The sequence below is a fragment of the Pholcus phalangioides genome, unplaced genomic scaffold, assembly GCF_987345545.1.
Source record: "Pholcus phalangioides strain wild (caught in Gottingen) unplaced genomic scaffold, Ppha-v1.0 ptg000016l_1, whole genome shotgun sequence".
Lineage (NCBI taxonomy): Eukaryota > Metazoa > Arthropoda > Arachnida > Araneae > Pholcidae > Pholcus > Pholcus phalangioides.
Genome location: NW_028301609.1, coordinates 7738968 through 7762032, shown reverse-complemented (window position 1 = coordinate 7762032; position 23065 = coordinate 7738968). Strand labels below are relative to the sequence as shown.

Below are 23065 nucleotides of genomic sequence, written 5' to 3'. Positions count from 1 at the left end.
GAATATCCAACTCAAAAGTATAGGTTTGGCTAATTACTTCATATTTAATCTCCTTTGCTTCGTATGCGAACTGAATATTTCAAAAATCGAGAATTCAATACAATTTTTAAAATTATTGATGGGGCGGAAAATCCCACTAATTTCCGCATTTCTACAGTAAAATCGACAATTTTAGCACTCATTTCTATGAGGATCACCCTTTTCCTGACTCTCAAAGCGATGCTGATGATGATTATGACGTCTATTCAAAAAGCCTCATTACTGAGAGTATATTGAAAATGTGGCAAACCATTATAAAGGCATATACACGTCTGAAACGCATTGCTAGGGAACCACGGTAACCAAAGTAAAAGTGATTGTTGAGGCCCAAAAACCATTGTTGCCGGACAGTTTTTTGCCCATTTGGGGCATTTGCCCTGGGCTGACGAAATTTTAAAGTAGCCTATTGTTCAAGTCGGGTCCCATTTGGTATATATGCAAAATTTGGCGACGATCGATCGAAAATTGTAGATTTGTATAGAGAACATACACACAGACAGACAGAAAATCAATTTTATATATATAGATGTATATATAGATTTTCCGTGTCAACTGGTGCAAATCATTTGTCAGATCTCGACTAGTGTATGAAGAAAAGGCACCAATTGGTTCATTCACGATTTTATTTTTACTAATTTTTTTCATTTCAGGATTCATTATTTTTGTTCATTTTAGTTTTTTCCCTTGTGAATTATTTGCGAATTTTTTAGTCCCCGATGAACTCTTTTCCCACGTTCATATAGACTTTCATAGGGCCACTCCCTGCGCACCATGGTTTTTGTTACCGTCTAACAATGATAATAGATTCACCAGATTGCCTGAGGTAGTGCCATTATCTGATACGTATGATGGCCAAAAATATCGCCAGAGCTTTTGTACATGGGTGGGTTGCATGATTTGGTACGCCTCAGATAGAGGTAGAAAATTTGCATCTGGTCTCTTTCCAGATTGGTGGGAGTCCAGTTGGCAATAACGGCTGCATGCACTCTTCAGTGCAACGCCATGATGAAGATAAGGGCTTCCATAGGCCACCCAAACAAGCCTTGATGTGTCTCATGCTGAAACAAGTGTCCTAGAAAGCCTCGATTCGGACTGGTATGAAGTTCTTCCACTGGTCTTTCTGGGGTTGAGATCCACATATAGGAGTGACTTCGATGCCTCAACGGCCCAGCTGACATATTGTTCATCACTTCGCTTTCCTGGTCAGCTCCACGACGACCAGTCATTGTCAAATTCTCCCGACTTCATTGCTCAACTGCAGAGGATCATGAGCTGTCTGAAGCCAATGAATTCTGTCCGAAGATCTACGTCCCGAAGTGAGCTTGCCAAACTGCACTCTCGTCTTCATCCGCCGTGGTCCTTTCAAGAAGTCTCTTCAGTGCCCCTATGAAGGTCCGTTCCGCGTCATACGGAAGTTGACCAAGGACTTAGGAAGTTGTGAAAGTGAACAACGAAGAAAAGGTGGTCAATATCGACAGGTTGAAACCGGCATTTCTGCTATCACAAGAGAAACTTCCTAATGAATCTTCGAATGCCAGTGATGATGTGACCCAATCATGTCACCAGATATGATCGGAAAGTGCGATTAAGTCAACCAAACCAAGTATGAGTCTGGCGGGGGAGTTATAAGGCGGAGTTCCGCCGCCACTCGTGTCGCCAAGACTTTTTATATAAACTGGTCGCTGCTGTGTTCCAGCGCAGGACCTTCTTTATCCGTTTTAAGCTTATGTTTGAGTTATGCTGCAAAACTATATTTAGTGTCTAATAGTTTTTTAATATTTATATTCGTTAATAAATTTCAGTTAATCGACCTTCATAGTAGCCCATTCTTGAAAAGCACCATCTAAGTTAAAGAGTTAGATTGGGAGAATAATCATGCGCACCGTCTGTCACTAAAGAAGAACTATTTTAAACCACTAAAAAAGCTGTTGCACCTTGAAATTAAATCATTAATTAATAAATTGTTACTAAACTTCTCCCTCGTAAACGGTTAATTATAATTATGTATTTGTTTATTTTTATAGCCAAGTCTTGCAGTTATGGGCGAACTGAAGTGAAGAACGGGTGTGACGTACAATATACATTCTTGAAGTTTTCCAATTATCTCTTTTGGCAAAAGAAACAGATTTTGATGTGAAATGGATAAAGGTGGACATTTTGTTCGTTACATTTCTATAATGTCTTTGGAATCCACTGTGATGATGAAAATCGCCTCAAAACTATGGGAGCGCCAATGTTCTCACGAAGGCATCGATTTTAACCGTGCAGTTCATTCCCAAGCGATCATCCAAAGTAAAGTTTTGGATGGGTTGTTTGCCTTACCATTACCGCATCAGTTGAAGCGAGAGATCACACACTACGTAACACCTATCGGCCAGCACTTGTTAGGTTGGCTGGCTACAGAGAACTTCGACCTGGGTTTGCGTACATTGGGTCACATTTGCTGGACGAATGAAGGCACAGTACATGCGCAAAATACGATCAGATCTATTTTCAATAGTCACAGGGAAGATCAAAGCATGTTTACAGCGATTTCGAAAGCGTGCCTAGAAGATCTTGTTGTAGATGCGTGGAGCAGGATGCCAGAATACGTGAAAGATGTTAACAGTAACTATAATTATTCGTTATGCATGGAACACAAGTACGAATATCACCTTGTGATGTATTGGATTTGCTTTTGTAATGGCGAATTGTCGAGATTGATAGGAATTATAAAAAATAATGATGAATCCAACATCTATCGCCACGGCCACAGTGTGTTTAAGAACATGTTCGATTTGTCAGTTTGGACCGCTAATGAGCTTGCAGCGAAATATTTCTGGCAGAAACTAACAGAACAGGAAAAGAGCACAAATATGGTGGTTTGGATCGATCATCTGATCAAAAATATAGAGTCATGGGATCACACGTTCGCCCGAGAACAGTATGGGTTTTTAAGTATATTGTATTTTCTGCTGGGTCAAATGAATGATTGTGGACAACAACGGCTAGCATTCCAAAAATATGGCGAAGAGATCCTGGAATCTCTACTTTTTGTTTGGCCGTGGCAGAAATACCTCTTGGAAACGATTGATGTGATGTTCCCGTTCATTGAAGAAGCTGTATACATTGAATTTATGAGCAATTTTGTTTTAAGTATCGAAGGAGGTAGCAGGGCAAGTGAATTATTTAGGGAAGTGTGGTGTGCTAGTCCGTTAAGCTTGAAAATACGCTTCGTGGAAGATGCAATGTCTGATTCGTGTATAGGTCCGGTTGTGTTTGATCGCTTACTTTATGTTGATGATTTGGATAGTTTAAAGTTAATTATGAGCTGTGCATCAGGCGAGGTAAGGAAAGAATTGGTTTTGTCCGGCGTCAAGGGTAAACATTTTATTCATTATGCCATCAGTAATTTGTTTAGCATCGACCAGTTTCTTAGAGAAATGCTACCTGCAGAAACAGACATTTCTCTGTGCAAAAGACTACTTATGAATTATCTTAAACATCCTAGAGATAGTCGGTTGCTCTCTTCAATGAACAAGAGAGCTGTTGAAAACTTTCTGAGGTGGTGTTCGGATTCCGAAGCCAAAACAACCTAGTTCAAAGATCTGTATCAAGTTGTAACCAATTGAAAAATAGACTTTTAAAGATCGTAGATATAATTTGAATTTTTCTTATTTTGGAACATGATATTGTAGCGAAGTGAATCCATTTCAATAAAACTTATTATATTTCTTCTGATATTTAGTTAAATCAAGTTATTTTCCCTTAACGATAGATATTACGCAGTGGTGAATGGGAAGATCCAGTCCGATTTTTCTTGTTCTTCCATTAGCCGTGATGAACATGGATTGCGTTGTAGCTCCGAAGCATCACAGTGTTTCGGACGGCACTGCCTCTGTCCTTCTTGCATACGCCTCATAGTCGGAGGACCAGAGGCGTATGCAAGGACATAGGGGCAGTGCCCCTTTATAATTTAAACGCATGGGTCCACCGGGACACAGCCCAAGGAGGGTAGTGTCTCAAGTACAGACGAGGTGGTTTCATGAAAATGGGATTTAATTAAAAATTTCGAGAGCAAATTATATGCTACTTTAATCAATATCTATTAATTTAAGTGCGTTTCGAAGGTTGGTAACTCGAATTTCTCCGGAAGAAATTGTTTGTGCGTCTCTCTCACAAGGTCGATCCTTCGTTCACCCCTGCAGGGAACCAGATATATATTTAACTTCCAAAGGGCGAAGTGGCCAGCCCAGTTGACCCAATGTCCGAAATTCGGGCTTTAGCCAGTCCTCCATATATCGATCCCAATGATTCTTTTTCACCTCCACGTTGGTGTATTTTTTTGTGATAATTATGAAAAGCTTATAAAGGGGCTATCAATTAAAGTGCTATGGCACTTATAATTAGCCATAGCTTACCATAATAATTATGGTTATGGCAATCAAAAGGATCTGAATATCGATATCTTAGTGATACAAGATGGTATGGGCCTGGGATGGAAAAAATGTAATCTCAAAATTGTTAGTGGTACGTTCTTCATTTAAACGAGACAAATCTAATGGACAACAGACATTGAACAACATTTTTATTTTTAGGTACAACGATCGCGTAAAAATGTGAAAAGTGCGAGAAGGGGAAAAAAACTAGTATGCTTTTACGATTTTTCTTAGGGCTGAGAGATTTTATATCAGCTTCAAACACGCCAAGTTCTTCGTTTGATGTACGTTCGGTGAATATGGCAGGATTATGAAGTGACGTAATCAGTTAGAAAGCGTTATAATTCATTAATTACTAGTCAAATCAAAAAAACTGAAAACACTTTTCCATATTAGTTTTTGATAAGAAATCACGTATGTTATTGTTGTGCGGTGGTAGATAGTATCTCCATGCATAGAGAACAGATGTGGATTTATGGCTGTCACCCTTCTCACGTTATAATTTAATTTTCTTGATCACCAATTCATTAAATTTGTCACTGAGCTATAGCCCGCTTAGCATTTCTCCGTAAATACGCCACTGACATGGAAACCTCTCAATAATGGACACCCATGGAGACCAGATCTACCGTCCCTGAAATACAGATATCTTTCATCCCATTTTTGACTGCTCTTTCAATTCCTGACCAAATTGCACGATTGCTTTTATGCATGGTGATCGTAGCCCCAACATCCTAGAGCGGAGCCCCCTCACAATTGTAAATTTATAGTGTAAAACTGATTCAACCGATTTGATCTGGAATTTTCATCAATTGTGGAAGTACATTAAAACCCCTCTTTTGCGGACACCCGGTGGGACAAAAAAATTCATCGGTGAAAGAGATGGGTGACCGTTAATCAGGGGATTGAAAGCACAGCTTTATTATACAATAATTATTGGGCCGTAATAAAAGGGGTGGCAGCATCTTAGGGGTGTCCGTTCAGAGGGGTTTCACTGCATTTCTCTCATTTCTGAATTTCAATCAATTCTGGAATCATTCTTCTGATTAGTTCTAAATTTTGATCAATTCTTTTTTTTCGGTCATTAATTCTGAATGTTAATCAGTTCTTGGATTTTTTTTTTCTCCTTCATTAATTCTGAATTTTCGTTGGTGATGGATATTTTTCAGCATTCCTGTATATTCTGTGATAATGCATGAATCTTTGGATAGCCAGTTCTCCTCCGTCACAAAATATATAAAATCGGAGCTAAGGAGCTCTCCGAAATTATTCTCACGTCGGGTCCCGCGTCCGATAAGGGCAATCTTGGACCTTCATCACATTTATAGTTTTGATCGCCCGTTGGCGTAGTTTGTTTATATTTTATCTTTTATATTATTTTAAATTGACGATTTTCCGTGTGGTGATGCACATATATATTTTTTCTGTTGCCTTCGTCTGTGGTGGTTATGTTACTTTGTTTTTAATAAAATTTCGGGATACACCCCATCCTTCGGGAACGCTTCAATACCTCTCCGAGATGTGAAGGGGATGTGTCCGGTCCTTCAATGTTTAATGTACAGAGTTACTTTATTGGTTCGAATTGCAAGACATTTATTTATTGGAAAAATACTTTGTGACTGTATATACAGGATGTACTGTAAGTGCTAGCATGGCCTTTATCTCATCAACCGTCCGTCGTAGAGGTACGACTCCAATGTAGAAAATGTTCAACTGGCTTCAAAAATTACCCTGTACTAGTTTTGAGAGTGAAAATGCAGTATGTAAAATTAAAATAAAACTAAATTTTTATACGGTCCCTCTGTGCTCTAACTTCCAATTAGAAAGTTGTTGTCCTGAAGCCAAAAATAATGTTTCTAGGAATTCGAAAAACTGAGGAAATTTGGAAAAGAACAGCATTAAATGCGGCTAAAATGATTTTTCCGAATTTAGAGATCTTTTTTTTCCCAACTTTCCTCCCTTTTTTCGAATATCTCAGTGAACTTAGAAACATGGAATTTTTTTTGCAAGCATCAGGAGAGACAGGGCAACAACTTTCTAATTGGAAGTTAGACCACAGGGGGGACCGTATAAAAATTTAGGTTTTTTTTTTTATTTTGTTACACACTTTTTTCACTCTCAAAACTAGTACAGGATAATTTTTGAAGCCCCTACTGAACATTTTCTAAATTGGAATCGTACTTACCTCTACGACGGAGGGTTGATGAGATAAAGGCCGTGCCAGCACTTACAGGACACCCTGTATATATATATAAATAATTCAGCCTGCACCAAGAAGACCGTAAATAAAGGGCATCATTCAACGGTAGTCAAGAAATCTTCGAGGCAAGTTCTTAAAAGTTATAATTTCGAAGAAAAAGTACAAATAATGTCGAATAATTACGCGTAATTAAAAATAGTTTTTTCGGATCCTTACTTGTTAAAATCATTACACGTATAGGGTCAGAGGCAACTTTCTCTGATCCTTCCTTTTCCAATCAACACATGCTTCCCACCACCACAAGTCCATTAGGCCAGAAATGTTCCGTTTACGACAGCATCGTCGATCACTGATGCGTTGTTCTGACAACACGGCACGTCCTGCGGAGTATTATTGCACGGCATCAAGACGGTAATGAGCAACACGAACATTATGACTGGCGCAAACGAGAAGACGAAGGCGATTCTCCTGGCTAGAGTCATCTTCCCGATAGGTTTTAAGTCTGCCCCGTCCTTGTCGATACGACCCGTGGTCAAACCGCCTTCGAGTGGGGGCTTCTTATGGATACCATTGCTGAAAGTCATTTCGTTATCCTTCGAGTCGAATCTGTTCTGAGGGGTCCACTTGAAATTCCACGGAGCACGGAAAAACTCCAGAGGATTCAGTACGATGCCCGTGGCCATGCCTTCCTTGCCCAGAGATCCGTTTTTGACTTGGGAGCCGTTGTTCTTGCCTCCCAGTACGCTGGCATCGTTGCCGTGCGGCCGTTCTAGGCTGTCCTCCACGGCTTTGTCCATATTACGATGCACGTCCACTGTGGTCAGCGAGAAATCCGTCTCTTTAACGTCACTTTTGCACTGGTTCCTCTTCATTTCTCGAAAACTTTGCTGCGAAATTTCGCGCTACAGCGTTATTATTTCGACGGGGTTCGTGGAAGTAAAAAAGAACTACCACACACGCGAAAGGAGATTGCAAAATTTTCACAAGACTTGTTTACACTAAGCAATTGTATTATTGCTTCATCTAGCGTAGAATTAACGAAATAAAAGAAAACTTCGCATCGACGACAGGCGGCGCTCAAAGGAAATATTTACCTACGATTTACGGACGCGTCTGTCTCTCGGTAGATAATAGCCACCATATTAAAAATCCAGGAAAAAAACCAGAACAGAGAATTACGACATTTAATCTCGCCTTCACGTGAAGAGAATATTGCGTTCGTTTTTATTTTATTTATTGTTAACTCGCCGTATTGTATTTAACGTCAAACGTCACGGCAGAAGGCAAATTGCCAAGGTTGCCTAAAACGCGTGTCTCAAGCGTGTCCCGGTAGCGGTGTGATCATGATGAATCATGAATATTCTTTTTTTTTGCGATCCATTTCTTCATTTCCTCGTACTTTTGTTATTGTATTCGGTGATAACCGCTTATCTTTTCCCTATTATAAAAGTGATATACACCAGTGTTTTTTCCAACCGTTTTCTAGCCCCACCCCCTTGGACCATATATATATTTTTTCCTGGTTGCCCCCCCCCCTCTTAACCACGACCTCTTGCAACACAAAGCTAGGGCACAAGAAATTAATTTCATGGGGGGGGGGGGGGTGAACTCACAGTACTTACCCGTATGATTACAAATATACAGTTTCCTGTAAGTCCTAATTCGGATTTTATCTCAACCGGTCGTCGTGGAGAAATAGTTCTGCTTTAAAAAATGCTCAAAATGTGTTTAGGAATCACTCCGCAGCAGTTTTGAGCGTGAAGATACGGTGTGCCATAAAATAAAAATTTTTAAACGTTCTTCCCCTCCCGTCTTCTGATTTCCGATTAGAAACATATCTACTCTATAAAATCACAAACTCGAAAAAGGCCCGTTTCTATGCGACGGAAATCGGTTACGTTTTTGGGTCAAGTTTTAATTTAACTCTTGAATATATCGGGAACCGTTTGACCCATCGGATGGGTATGTACCGAGAGGTATGACCCCCAGATCCTGCAGCAGGGTTCCTAGGCTGGGATAGTTGGCGGGGCCCCCTCTGTGGTTAATTTATAGTGTAAAAAAATCAAAATTGGCCCCTGTCAGCCCTGCCCTTGTGGGGGACCATACCGAGAGGTATGTATAATATATCACCAGTGCTCTCACCACACAGAGTCGGGATACCTAGGGCGGACATAGCGCATATACCTTTATGAGGAAGTTAAAAGGTTTCATTTTTATGGATGGGGCCTTGATGGATCTCATTGTTTTCTTGCTGCTTTAACAATGAAAAATTCGCAATAGCGGAAGTCCAAGATGTATCCTGTCTCTGGGGCCCATAAAAATCTGCGAATTCCGGGTAAGTGATTGGGGGCCCTGGATTTTATTCGTTGGTAAATTGAATACAGATGAAAATTTTTCAAGACCCTCACAGTGGTGATGTCCGACAAGCTTCAAGGTCTTGCCCCCCCCCCCCCATGGAAAAGTTGGCTGATTTCGGAGGTCCTGGATGGATATTATCGGCTCTGGAATTTATTTGTTGGTAAAATGAATACAATGAAAATTTTTCGTGGTCCAACAGGCTGGGGACTCCCATAGGGGAAGTTTTCTGGGCTTACTTGATGAATCACATTTGTTTTTTTGTTACTTTATTATTGTAAAATCTGTCAGTAAGCTGGTGCTTTCACATGTCACTTTTCATAGCAGTCTGATGAAGTGGGACGGAATAAACAAGATATGTTGTGAAGAGAAAACCGGGGTTCTCTACCAAATGCAGTAGGGGCTAGGCCCCCCCCCCCCTCCAGTAAAACATAACATAATTTGTTTGTCTCCAGTCATTAAGATAAAACTATACAAGTTAAAGTTTATAATTTTAAATTAAAAATTTTACAGTATTCAAAAGAAAGTACAAGGAAAGGGAAAATATATTTGAATACATACACACACGTACACAGAACAGTTATTTATGATGTGATGAAGAAAGCTGGGAGGGGAAGGGAGCAGTAGCTTAATTCTATTAGTAAAACTTGTATGAAACGGAACGTCAAAGGACTGAAATTATTTTCTGTTACATATATATAAACTGAAGAGCCAAAAAAACTAGTACAGGCATGCTTATGCAAATAAAGAGATATGGAACCAATCAGAGTACGGCGCTGCGGTCGGCAACGCCTATATAACACAAAAAGTGTCTGGCATAGTTGTTAGATCGGTTACTGCTGCTACAATGGAAGCTTATCGAGATTTAAGTGAGTTTGAACGTGGTGTTATAGTCGTCGCACGAGAGATGGGACATAGCATCTTCGAGGTAGCGATGAAATTTGGATTTTCACGTACGACCATTTCACGAGTGTACCGTGAATATCGGGAATCCGGTAAAAAATTGAATCTACGACATCGCTGCGGCCGGAAAAAGATCATGCAAGAACGGGACCAACGACGACTGACGAGAATCATTAAACGTGACAGACGTGCAACCCTTCCGCAAATTGCTGCAGATTTCAATGCTGGGCCATCAACAAGTGTCAGCGTGCGAACCATTCATCGATATGGGCTTTCGGAGCCGAAGGCCCACTCGTGTACCCTTGATGACTGCACGACACAAAGCTTTACGCCTCGCCTGGGCCCGACAACACCGACATTGGACTGTTGAGGACTGGCTGGAAACACGTTGCCTGGTCTGACGAGTCTCCGTTCCAATTGCTTCGAGCTGATGGACGTGTAAGGGTATGGAGACAACCTCATGAATCCATGGACCCTACATGTCAACAGGGGACTGTTCAAGCTAGTGGAGGCTCTGTGATGGTATGGGGCGTGTGCAGTTGGCGTGATATGGGACCCCTGATACGTCTAGATACGACTCTGACAGGTGACAGGTACGTAAGCATCCTGTCTGATCACCTGCACCCATTCATGTCCATTGTGCATTCCGACGGACTTGGACAATGCGACACCCCCACACGTCCAGAATTGCTACAAAGTGACAAGAAGCCTCAAGAAAGTCTGCCCCGGGTCCCCCCCCCCCCCCGAGAAGGCACGCTACGTCCCTGGTAGTTAAGGCTCCTTCCCACAAGCACGGCCGATGCTTGGTCAGCCGGGCAAGATCACATTTTGGCGTCCTTTTTTGTACCAGAGATCCCAGGCTAGGAACCATGCCGTAGGATATGGGATCCATGTTTTTTTTTATAAATTCATTACAGAGTAATGAATATCCGGTGAAAAAATCTGACACAGCGGCCCTGCTTCTGGAGGGTGGAGGGGGGGCCTGATGCACCAATATGCGTTAAGAACAGGGGTGACTCGAGAAGAAATCTGTACCTTGTGCGGAACCTATTTTTGGTGTCCCCTGCCCACGTTTTTTTTTTTTTTTCGTTGACAAAGCTTCTTACTTTTTCAACTCGAATTTCACACTCCTCTTAGAGCAGTGCCCAAGATCCAGACGGAGAGCGGTCGCCCCTCCCAAGAGCCGAATAATACGGGAGAAATTTGTCTGTCCCTTGAAATACGGATGATGATCCAGGAAGTCGCTTCTCCGACACATCGGCCTGGATCCGCCTGCCTTCATTCCATTCGAAGCTGAAAATGTCTGCCACGGCTTCATTCGAAACTAAAGATATCTGTCTCGGTTTCATTAGCAGCTGAAGATACCTACCTCAGCTTTATTTGCAGCTGAAGACCTCTGCCTCTGCTTTGTTCGCAGCTGAAGATGCCTTTACCTCCGCTCCATTCGGAGCTGAATATTTCTGCCTCCACTCATTTCGCAGTTTAAGATGTCTGTCTCAGCTTCTTTCCCAGCTGAATATTTCTGCCTCTGCTCCATTCGCAGCAGCTTAAGATGTTTGCCTTTTGCTCAGGAATGGATCCAGGGGTGGGGCGGTATAGGGAAGAACCGAATAATGTTGGAAAATGTTACTGTCCCGTAAAATACGGGACGATCCATCGAACTTACACAAGTCGCTTCTCCCGACACATCGATTTAGATCCATACCTGGCGGTGCCCCATGCAACCGCGCAGGTCGCACGGCCAAAGAACAGTCCCTGGTTAAGACCAACGATTATAGTTTCCCTTCTGAATATGTGGGTAGAAAATAAAAAAATGGCTGGACAAATCCACGAAAATTCACATTCACGAATAAATACTTTTTGTGCAAGAATAGGTCATGTGATTGTGGGGAAAAAATACATGCCTGGTCAAAATCTTTATATTTCGAGAAATAACCCAGATGATAACGTTGGGGACCATTCAAGTATTACGTAAGCATATTTTTAGCCATTTTTGACTCCTCCCCCCCCCCTTGTTAGCAAAATTTCGTCAGCAGCTTAGGATATTTCATATATTCAAAAAGGGTGATGACGTAAGCAACCTTCAAACCCCCCCCCCCTCGATGCTGTTATAATACTTGAATGACCCCTTGTTTTTACAAAGTATTAGTTGACACGTTTTTCTGTAAAAGTATGTGGTGGTTTTTAAGAGCCCACTTTGATATAAGCAAGCCAATGATATCCAAAGCAAGAATTAAAGTCAACTACTAAGACCACAGTGAAAAGAGGGGGATTTCTCCCACCCAAAATGCGAGAAAATGGCCGACGGAGATGGCGATGACATGATCAAGAGTTTGTTGCTCTATCCTTTGGTTACCCCCCCCCCCCCACCTTCCTCTCGCAGGGCCGCCTTAAGTGCACACAGGCCCGCACTGGCAAAGTGATTTTTCTGCCGCCCTCTCTCGCCGAGCTAGAAATACCCGCCTTCAAACTACTGAAAATTGTAACCAGATCTCATTATCACGAGGGTCTTTTTGTACTTGAGAGAGCCCTCCGGGCCGTACCCTGGTGGGCCCATGCGTTAACACAGCACTGCCCCTTCCAAAATAAATTACTGGCTTCCATTGAGGTCAAATATTTTTGGTTTTAATGTAGAGGCCCGAAAAAATTATGAGATCCCGAGAAATCGCGCGAAATTGCACTTGTCCTGTGGCAAAATCTGTGCCCCCACCAAGGAAGTCAAGAATATCATGGGCCCCCGGGCCAAGGGATTTTTCTGACGCCTTATCTGAAAAATTCTCGAAAAATTCAACTACTTTTCGTTTTTCTGAGGCCCCTCTTCTCTTGAGGCCCCCGGACCGACAGACAAGAAGTCGGTTTGTTCGGTTCCCTACAAGCTAAGCTCACAAACAGAACTGGCAGTTCGAACTTTCAGTTCAGTTATTTTTTCAGGATACAAGGACTCGTCCAAAACAAGGAACCTGGTGAGAAGCAGACGACAGATTCTGAGGCTTGATTCATATACTGTTGGTTCTGCCAATTAATCTTGAAATTTCAGGCAACTCATGCGATGATGAAATAAAGAGTTTGTTATAAAATGTTTTATGAGACGAAAATTTCAGTAACAAAATTCGTACATTTGCAATAATTAGAGTGACCATACGTCCCGTATTTACCGAGACAGTCCCGGTTTTTTTTGGTCGTCCCGACTTTTTAGCGAAAGTGTCCCGGTTTCTCCCGTTTTTACACGAAGCTTACTTAAATTTTTATTCTTTATTGAAGTCAAAGAATGAGATTATTTTCCCACTCATACATTATATTATGATAATTACAATTATAAATAAGAATATTAATCTCTCACATTTGTCTTGGTGAACGTTTTATTTCGTGGAATTTTCATTTAAATCCCCGTATTTCTTCCGAGGAAATATGGTCAGCCTAGCAATAATCGATTTTTTTTTTTGTAGAAAAAGTTTGTTCTTTCCACACACAAAAAAGTCGGACAATGTATGGATGATCGAACCAATAAGTGAAAATACGGATTATGTGGTCTTCACAGGGGCGTAGCCAGAAATTTCGTTCGGGGGGGACACCAAAGTGACAGAACAATGGATTTGGCCATCTTTTTCCCTTTTTTCGGTCATTTTCTCACATTTCGGGGGGGGGCACCAGACCCCCAAGTCCCCTCCCCTCGCTACGCCCTTGGGTCTTCAGATAGGGTTACCAGATTCAAAACTGAAAAATGAGGATGGCTGTGTGTGAACCTTAGGCAGTGCCGTCTTAACGCATGCCCCCCCCCCCCCCGGGCCGTGTCCGAAGGACCTCAAGAGAAGAGGTGCCTCAAAAAAACTAGACGTAGGTGAATTTTTCAGGTAGGGCCTCCAAAATATCCCTTGGCTCGGGGGCCCCTTAAGACGATCCTGCCTGTCAGCCCCACCCTTGTGCGGATCATGGGATTCCAGTGCTTGATTCCTTTACTTCTATTAATTTACATTAATTAAACAAAAACAGCAACAAAAAATTCGAAAAATGATGTTAACGAATTGCAACGTATTTTTGATGAAGAGATGAAGCACTTTAAAAAAGGAGTGTAATAAAATGCGTTCTTTTTCTGAAAAAAAATTTCCCCTTCAAGATTTTATGTCCGCAACTCGAAAAGTTTGTAAGTCGGGGAGCAACTACATGATTTTTTTTAGAGGGGCCGCAAAATTTTTTTTTGCATTGGGCCACGAAATTCTAAGCCCGGACCTGTCTCCGATTTTTAAATTTAAATATCTCGGGGAACAATGCAGTTAAAAACATGTAATTTTTTTGTTGGGCTCAGAAGAGAAAGAGCGCAACTGTCTAATTGGAAGTTAGAGGAGGGGGATCGTATAAAAATTTACATTTTTAATTTTGTGTGCACTGTATTTTCATCCTCAAAACTCGTACAGGATGATTTCTGGTCCCATTTTGAGAATTTTTGAAATTAGAACCACTACGAAGAACGGTTGATGAGATAAAGGCTGTAACAACACTCCAAGGAGAAACCATTGAATCTTAGAATGACCATAATATATTACCAATAGGCAGGGCCGCAAGTAGTTGAGGGGGAGCAGGCGGGTCTGGTGCCCCGGGTGCATCACAAAAGGGTGCGCAAATTTAACCATTTAGCCTATCCTTCAGCATTACGGGGGGTGTCTAAACGAGTGGTTGCCCCGGTTAACCAAGTATCCAGTTGCGGCCCTGCCAGTAGGTATCTTATTTCTGACGAATCACCGTTATATTGGGTATTTTTTCTTTTAGATACATTCTCAAGTTTGTAATTTACACTAGGTAGCATTTCTTTTACTTCTATAGATCAAACTACTCAGTTGATCCACTAATGAAACACAAAAATCATGTCCTTATTCTGTAGAACTTGGTTTACTGCATGGGCACTTCTGGCACCGGGGTGTCAAGTGACAATTAGATATGGTTCCGATTTTCAAGAGTAAATATGCAAATAGGTAGGTAGGAATCTTTAGCTAGGTAGTAGTGCCTGTCTCAGAAAAATCAAAATCACTTTGTATGTGGGCGTATGATGACGTTAAGACAGCCCTGGGCGTACTTTATGAAAATTGTGAAAAGCTAATCGAAAAACTCAGAAATAATGTGTCTAGTTTGCAATATTATTAGTTCCTCATCTTTTGTGCCATCCTTGTGATAATAATCTTCGACTATACAATCCAGTGTTCGTAAAATTTTAGAATCTTCTATCGGATGATCGATGTTGAAAAAAAAATGTACATTAAAAAAAATACCATTCAATACCTTTTTGCGGTGCCGCTTTTGTACTGATGCCCTAAGCATGTGCTTATTCTGCTTAATAGTTAATCCGGCCCTGACAGTATTTGATGGAATTCGATTAATGGCGTGAATAATAAAACTTGACCACGGTCGACACATTCTCGTGCTGCGTAATTGCCGAGTCCCAAAATGTTCTTCAATTAAAGGTGTAGAACCTTGGAGTGGTTTGTGGATGCAACAGTTAGCTACAGCATTTGACTTGGCTTTACATCAGATATCACAATTTTTTATTTCTAAAGAATCTCGAGACTTGGCTTCATTTTTTACATAAAATGTTTTTGATGGGATTTCACTTCTTTTTGTAAGTACCGTAGTCCATAGCCGTCTTAAGAGTATCATAGGCCCCCGGGCCAAGTGGTTTTTCGGAGGCCCTACCTGGTAAACCCTAGAAAATTTCAACAGGATCTCATTTTTGTGAGGCCCCCGGGCCATGCCCGGATGAGCCCATGCGTTAAGACGGCACTGCCGTAGTCCTCGTTTTTTGACGTTGCGTACTTTTTCCGACACCGTTTCATTTTTCATAAATTATATTTTCTATATTGTTGCACCATACAATGTAAAGTACACGAGTTGAAAGGCCTTACTACGGTGACATCATGTTCCGCATTTTAAAACATATTCGAGTATTTTGGCTGTATTTCCGTAATCGGGTTTCCTGCCAACTTGGCGAAATTTTTTTCTCGCCAATGTGTGATACTTGTTTATATGTGGTAGCTGTGTTAGAATAGTTCCAGAATAGCTCCATGTGACGTCACGAAAATGCAGCAAAAGTCGTCGATTTTACAATTAAATGAGAACTAATGAATTGAAATTGATTTATTATAAGTGTCAGATTAATAATAATAATTTATATTTATTAACAAATGTTATTATTAACAATTGTAATTAATAATTTATACTAATAATAAGAAATACAAATTAATATAATAATACTAAGTAATATTATAATAATTATTATTTTGATGTATATATATAACCTATGTTATATTTATAGTTATTAATTATAATTGTTATAGTAAAAAATAGTAATTATTAAATAATTCATTTATTAATTAGCTTATTTATTACATAAATGGAAATGGTTTATTATAATTAATATTTTATTAATTATTATAATAATTATAAAATTGTATTATTCAAGGTGTTCGAATTTCACGGCAGACGATATTGAAGCCTTCATGGAGGTTTTTACAAAGCCATATACTTATGCTTTTGGTTTCGTGTGTTGCTCGTTATTTGCATTCGTGTTTCATGTTCGGAGCTGTTTAACGTTGATAATCATGCATCCCTTCCTTATCAATTTCAGCATCTTCACCATGATGAAGATGCTTTCATCGGAAGAAGACGCCATGAAATTCTTGACCGACGTTGGCTTGCTACCTCCACGATCGAAACCGATGAACTGTCCGGAATGTGGTCACAATATGAGAAGTCGTTCGGATGGTACTGAAAAAGCTGGTTGGAGATGTATATACTCGAGCAGCAATGCTGTGGTACAGTTAGCCCTTTGAAAAACACGTTTTCCCATGGTACGAAGATACCGTTTCGTGACATCCTAGCTATAATGTTCGGTTTCGTCATGCAATGGCCAGTGACATTTCTTCACGATCACATAGACTGTTGGCGTCGGGACAGGAAAGAGAGTACCCTTTCAAGTGAAACTATTACTGGTTATTACAACTATTGTCGGGAAGTATGCGAAGTCATAGCATCTAACAATACCCGTCAACTCGGAGGACCTGGGAAAACAATATCAGTCGATGAAACGTTCGTGGTGAAAAGAAAATATCGGAAAGGACGGATAAGCGAGGCAATGACAGTAACTGTGTTTGGAATGTATTGCAGAGAAGATAAGGAAGGTCTCTTCTTCCGTGTAAATGGGAAGAGCAAAAGAAATCTGTGGCCGTACATCAAAAAATATTGTCACGAGTCAACCAGCATTATTTGCTCCGACGACAATATATGGGAGTAGAGAACCTTTTCGTAAATGCACAGCACAAACGGACGAATCACCGAAAAGGCGAATTCGTTTCGAAAGACGATAAGACGAACACTATAAATGATTTGGAGAACCAAAACAAACTCCTGAAGAAGAGTCTGAAGCATTCACGCACTGATTTACCCAGGTTGATGGCGGTCTTTTACTACAGACGAACTCGTGGGTGAGAGGATTCAAATATTCCTTGAAGACGTCGTAAAAGTTTTGGAGCAGTTCCTTTGAGTTTGCGGTATATTGACACCCCTACCGCTGAAAGCGAATACATTGAAAAGTTCAAGCCAGTCGCAAAACGTGGAATATCGGATTGTCTTTCAGATGATGAAGACAACATGCTAACTGACAATGGGAAGGACTGCTATTGGTGTTCTTTTTGACACTTTGTATATTATTATTTGTGAGTTGTTATTTTATGAATGTATTTCTTATACTGACCTCTTATTTATATGTACTTACATTATGAACGTATTGTTCATGTATATTTATTTATCCGCATTTATTATATGGTTATGGTATTTATATATATTTATTTGTAACATCATAAAAAAAATTATACCCCTTCCTGTAAATATTGTCAATAACGATAATACAATGTAATAAATGCAGCGGCTTACCGCAATGGAATTAAGTAATAGTATGTATTATCACTATGAACCAATGACCAAGAAAGGTGTAAACACGTGTATTACTTTTAGCGTGACCTGTAGCCGGCACTTCATACGGCGCGTGCCTGCCCCGTATCTTTCTATATAAAACTGGAACTTTTTTGGAGCATATCCCGCCACAGTATAGTATTACCCGCAGCCGGTTCATTGGACTGTCGGTACTTTCTTTTCGTCGGGTTTTATCCTTACTGAATTACAGATCTCTTGGTGCTGTTGGAACAAAGTCAATATTTACCCAGGGCGTAGCGAGCGGGAAGCGGATATATCCGTGGCGCAAGCGAAGCGCGCCGCGTTACTTGTTGGTCGATTTTCTTGCTACAGGGGTTTTCTACAGGTATCATGGTCATTTTATCAAGAATGATCATGAATGACCATCTTGCTTGAACCAATCAAGCAAGAAAATCGACCAACAAGTAACGCGGCGCGCTTCGCTTGCTAACGGATATATCCGCTCGCTACGCTCGGTCACCCTGGGTAAATATTGACTTTGTTCCAACAGCACCAAGAGATCTGTAATTCAATAAGGATAAAACCCGACGAAAGGAGAAAATAATCTTTAAAAATTCTTTACGGATCGGTGCGACCCTTTTCGTGGGCCATACGAAGTACAGCCTACAGGTGTCAGAGCAGTTCTGGCAAGCTGACACGGCTCGAGCCCTGAGGCCCGGGACAATTACCATCATTTTTTGTTGTTTTTTTGCACGCTATCAATTCACTATAGATAGGGCCCGTGAATTGTCTGGCTTGAGGGCCATGCTCTAGGTTCACCAAAAAAATGCGGCAAGTGGAATTAAGTAATCACCCTGTATATTTTTACATTTTCCTGGAACATAAATTCACTACTGAAAACAATTTTATTTCGCCTAACGAACATAGCCGGTGATAGACTTTAAAGGCTGGGGGAGGGCAGTATGATGTTAATTCATATGCCAGTCAGTGGGGGGGGGGGCCTTTACATGTTTTTAATCTTCTTTCTGTTAGGCGTTTGATGTCATCTACATTTTTCACAGACCGATCACGAGTTGTCGGGGGGGGCAAAAAATACATATACAGTGGTATCTCGGCCGACGAAGATGATTCGTTCTAAAATTATGATCGTTGGCCGAAACGCGATTTCCCATAGGTTTCTATGTAAAAGCGTTTGATTATTTCCATGTTCGGCCCCATATTTGATAACTGTTATAAAAACAGTAAAGGTTGAGGTGCTTCACAACTGAATAAAAGATTTAAAAGATCTTTTTTACACGATTTACAAAACTTCTATTATCCAACTATTTACATTCTTCCAGAACTTCAAAATCTATTCAGGGGTGAGCTTGTCAGAAGCTGATTCTTCAGAGCATATGGCCTCTGGACAGATTTTTAACTTCTCCTTCAGCAAAGAGACAAAGTCAATTAAACCTCTTTATCTTTTAAAATGTCTCGGAAGGGAGCGATGCATTTGTCTCCAATCAAAGCACACGGTCTGTTTATTTCAGCTCTGTCTCGATGCCACTTTTTTGCCAAAGGCTTTCTTTCTTTCAAATCGAGCCCAACTCCGATCTATCGGCATGGGCAATCTTTTGGCGAAAGACAAACTTTTCCCAGAGCGTAACAATTTTGTTATATCTCACGTTGGTATTTTTCTTTTTTTGCTGCTTTCTTCCTTTGAACACACTTCATCTTCGATATTCCTTTCTTGTGATCCAGTTCTTTCTTTTTTTTTTAACTCTTCCTGATCTTCTGTCGTTAAGTCTTTTGAGTGTTCTTTAAATAATTCTACATCCTCTTCATTCACTTCCAAATGTAAAGCTTTGTCCTAGGGAACTATCTTATGTGCAATGTCAACATTTTTAGCAACAAGTTCCGGGAAAGATATTAAAACCAGAGTGACATCATTGCATTTGTCTTAACGAGATCTATGCGCAGACATAAAAAAACATGGATATATTCTGAATTGTCCTTCAGACATGAGCGTTCAAAGCAAACAATTTTTTGAGGATGCATCCAGTGTCATCAGATGATTGAACGCCAAAATATAGGTACTTTTTAAAGTTATTTTCAGTTGAACATAAATTAATGAGACGTGAGTGACATTAATATCAAAGAACTCGACCGAAAATTTCTGTTCACGCTAGAGGCGCTGACATGAAGAAAACATTGGAGAGGCTGAAAGAGTTGCTGTCTTCCCGTATATACGGGACTCAAGCGCGTACACAGGAGGGGGAATGTGCATTGTACTGTTTTTTCAGAAATTATTGGGAGGGTGGCTCAGCCTCCCTTACAAAATCTATTGGGGGAGGAGGGGCCTCAAATAGCCCAAGTTCCTAGGTTCCGTCGCCTATGGTTCGTGCTCCTTTACTTAAACGAATCTGAAAAATTTGTGATAAAAATCTTTGTTAGCCAAGGCAACAAAAATTAGAAACAAAATCTTCGTTAGCAGAAAAATTCGTAAGCCGAGGTGTTCGTCAGCTAGATGGTGAGGTCGATGGTGCGCGCGCGCCATCGACTTTATATTACTGGAGGGAGCATCCAGCCGCCGCGACGGTAGCAACATCAAATGCAAGGAAATCACGTGACTCGGTGAAAACACAGTTCGTGCCTGGCAATTTGCCCATAGTTCGGTCTCTAAATATTGGGTTTTAAAGATTAAAAAAAAGGATGGAGAACTCGTATAAAGGTGAAAAAAAGATTAAATTATTTATTTCATTAAAACTGGAATCATTTCTTTCATTAATGCTGAAAAATTTCATCAATTCTTGAATTTTCCTTCATTAATTCTGGAATTTTCTTTCATTAATTCTGGAATTTTCTTTCATTAATTCTGGAATATTTCCTTTATTAATTATTATTTCCTTTATTAATTATTATTTCTTTCATTACTTCTGGAATAATTGCTTTCATCAATTCTAGATTTGTTTCTTTCGTTAATGCTGAAATTATTTCTTTCATTAATGCTGAAAATATTTCTTTCATTAATGCGTGAAAATTATTTCTTTCATTAATGCGTAAAATTATTTCTTTTATTAATGCTGGAATTATTTCTTTTATTAATGCTGGAATTATTTCTTTCATTGATTCTGAAATTATATCTCATTAATTCTGGAATTATCTCTTACATTATTTTTGAAATTATCACTTTCATTAATGCTGAAATTATCACTTTCATTAATGCTGAAATTATCACTTTCATTAATGCTGAAATTATTTCTTTCATTTAATTCTAGAATTATTTCTTTCATTTAATTCTAGAATTATTTCTTTCATTTACTTTGGATATATCACTTTTTCATCAAGCTGAAATTATCTTTCATTAATGCTCAATTATCGCTTTCAATTATTTTGGAATTATCACCTCATTAATTCTGAAATTACCTTTTTCATTGAATTTGGAATTATCTCTTCCATTAATCCTATAATTATCTCTTCCATTAATCCTATAATTATCTCTTCCATTAATCCTATAATTTTTTCTTTCATTAATTTGGAATTATCGCTTTCCTTAATTCTAGAATTCTGCTTTCATTAATTTTGGAATTATCACTTTTTTCATCATTCTGAAATTATCTTTCATTAATGCTAAAATGATCTTTTTCATCAATTTTGGAATTATCACTTTTATCAATGCACCTTTATCACAAAACAATGCACAAATCAATTTTATCTCTTACATTAATTCTAGAATACAGTCGAATCCCGTTTTAACGAATACCGTTATAGGGAAATTCTCATTTTAACGAACCCTTTTCTAATCCCCCTGCTAAGTTTACATAGGGACATTTTTAAATAACCTGCAATTCCTTTATAACGAAGTGATTTCGTCGGTCTCTTGGAGTTCGTTATTACGGGATTCGACTGTATTTTCTTTCATTAATTCTAGAATATTTTCTTTCATTAATTCTAGAATATTTTCTTTCATTAATTCTAGAATATTTTCTTTCATTAATTCTAGAATATTTTCTTTCATTAATTCTAGAATATTTTCTTTCATTAATTCTAGAATATTTTCTTTCATTAATTCTAGAATATTTTCTTTCATTAATTCTAGAATATTTTCTTTCATTAATTCTAGAATATTTTCTTTTCTTCGTTTCTCTCTATAGAATGACTAGGCACACTCAAAATGTGGTCTCTAGTGAAAACGGGAATGTGCCACCTTTCTAAATAACTCGCAACAATTGCTCATCACAGCAATTCAATTAACCCTTTCAGTTTAAATTCCTACCACCCGTGGAACAGTATGTTTTATCGATACTGATAAGTTTCACTGGTCAGAGTGATGATAGATACCAGCAGGGGCGGCTTAAGCGAGGGTGCAACGGGTGCAGCGCAACCGGGCGACAGCAGCGTAGACTTTAGTTAAGACCCCAAAATTGAACACAATAAAAATTCAGATGACATCACGCTTTTGAGTCATACCTCCACAACGGAAACGTTGAGAAAATAAACGGGCCTCCGACCGTAGTAACAGAAACAAGAATGTAAGCTATCGGGGCGGCTCGAGACAAAATCTGTACATGTGTGGGACTTATTTTTTGCGCCTCCTCCTCATTGTCCTTTCCCTTAGCCCCTACATCCTGCTTCAAGGCCCTAGGCTGGAATCTTTCACGGGACCCAAGCCAGATTTTCCATGAGGCCCCTTCTACATTTATAGAGTGAAAAAAGAAAAATTATAAGCATTTAGTCTCGGGCCCAGAGCTGGAGCCCTGTCAGCCCTATCCTTGGAGGCCATACCCCTCCCTCACAATTTATCCAAACAATTCCGAACAAAAAAAAAAAATTTCGCCCTTTCATTTCGGATTTTGCGCCACTCCAGAGCCGACAGAAAATATTTTCTTTGATTTTTTTCGGCCAATGGAACTTCTCTTACCAATTCACCTCGGATTTAGTACCCCTCTTGAGCGGCACCCCATGCGGCCGCAGAGGTTCGCATGGCCAAACGCCACCCCTGTGATCTATTACAAGGGGCAAGCGTGCATTTTTGTTCTCTCATTCATGGCCCCGGGACAATTCTCATGATTTTTTTTGGCATTTTCACGCTTTAAATATTAATTATAGACGGACCCGCAAAAGATACCAGTCTAGGGGCCCTGGGTCTAGAATGGGGGCACGCTCTCACCCAGAATTTATTCCACAATAGTCAAATGGAAGCAAAGGAAGAATTCGGCTTCTCATTTATCCGGTCCCTGGAGTACCAGAAACA

General features: G+C 39.9%; 1 protein-coding gene across 3 annotated transcripts in view; it reads left to right on the top strand.

The window, feature by feature from the left end:
• The window catches only part of LOC149074979 (uncharacterized), a 37401-nt gene extending 19554 nt beyond the window's left edge, over nt 1–17847 (top strand). For 2 of the 3 annotated variants that reach the window (XM_089245941.1, XM_089245942.1), the window contains exon 3: nt 2064–3759. In XM_089245941.1, the coding sequence (XP_089102067.1) occupies nt 2178–3617 (1440 nt within the window). In that variant the 5' untranslated portion in view covers nt 2064–2177 and the 3' untranslated portion in view covers nt 3618–3759. Of the gene's footprint in view, nt 1–2063; nt 3760–16528 lie in introns of those variants that run through there. The other variant, XR_016194317.1, reaches the window with a different exon arrangement.
• Nucleotides 17848–23065: the final 5218 nt, after the last annotated feature.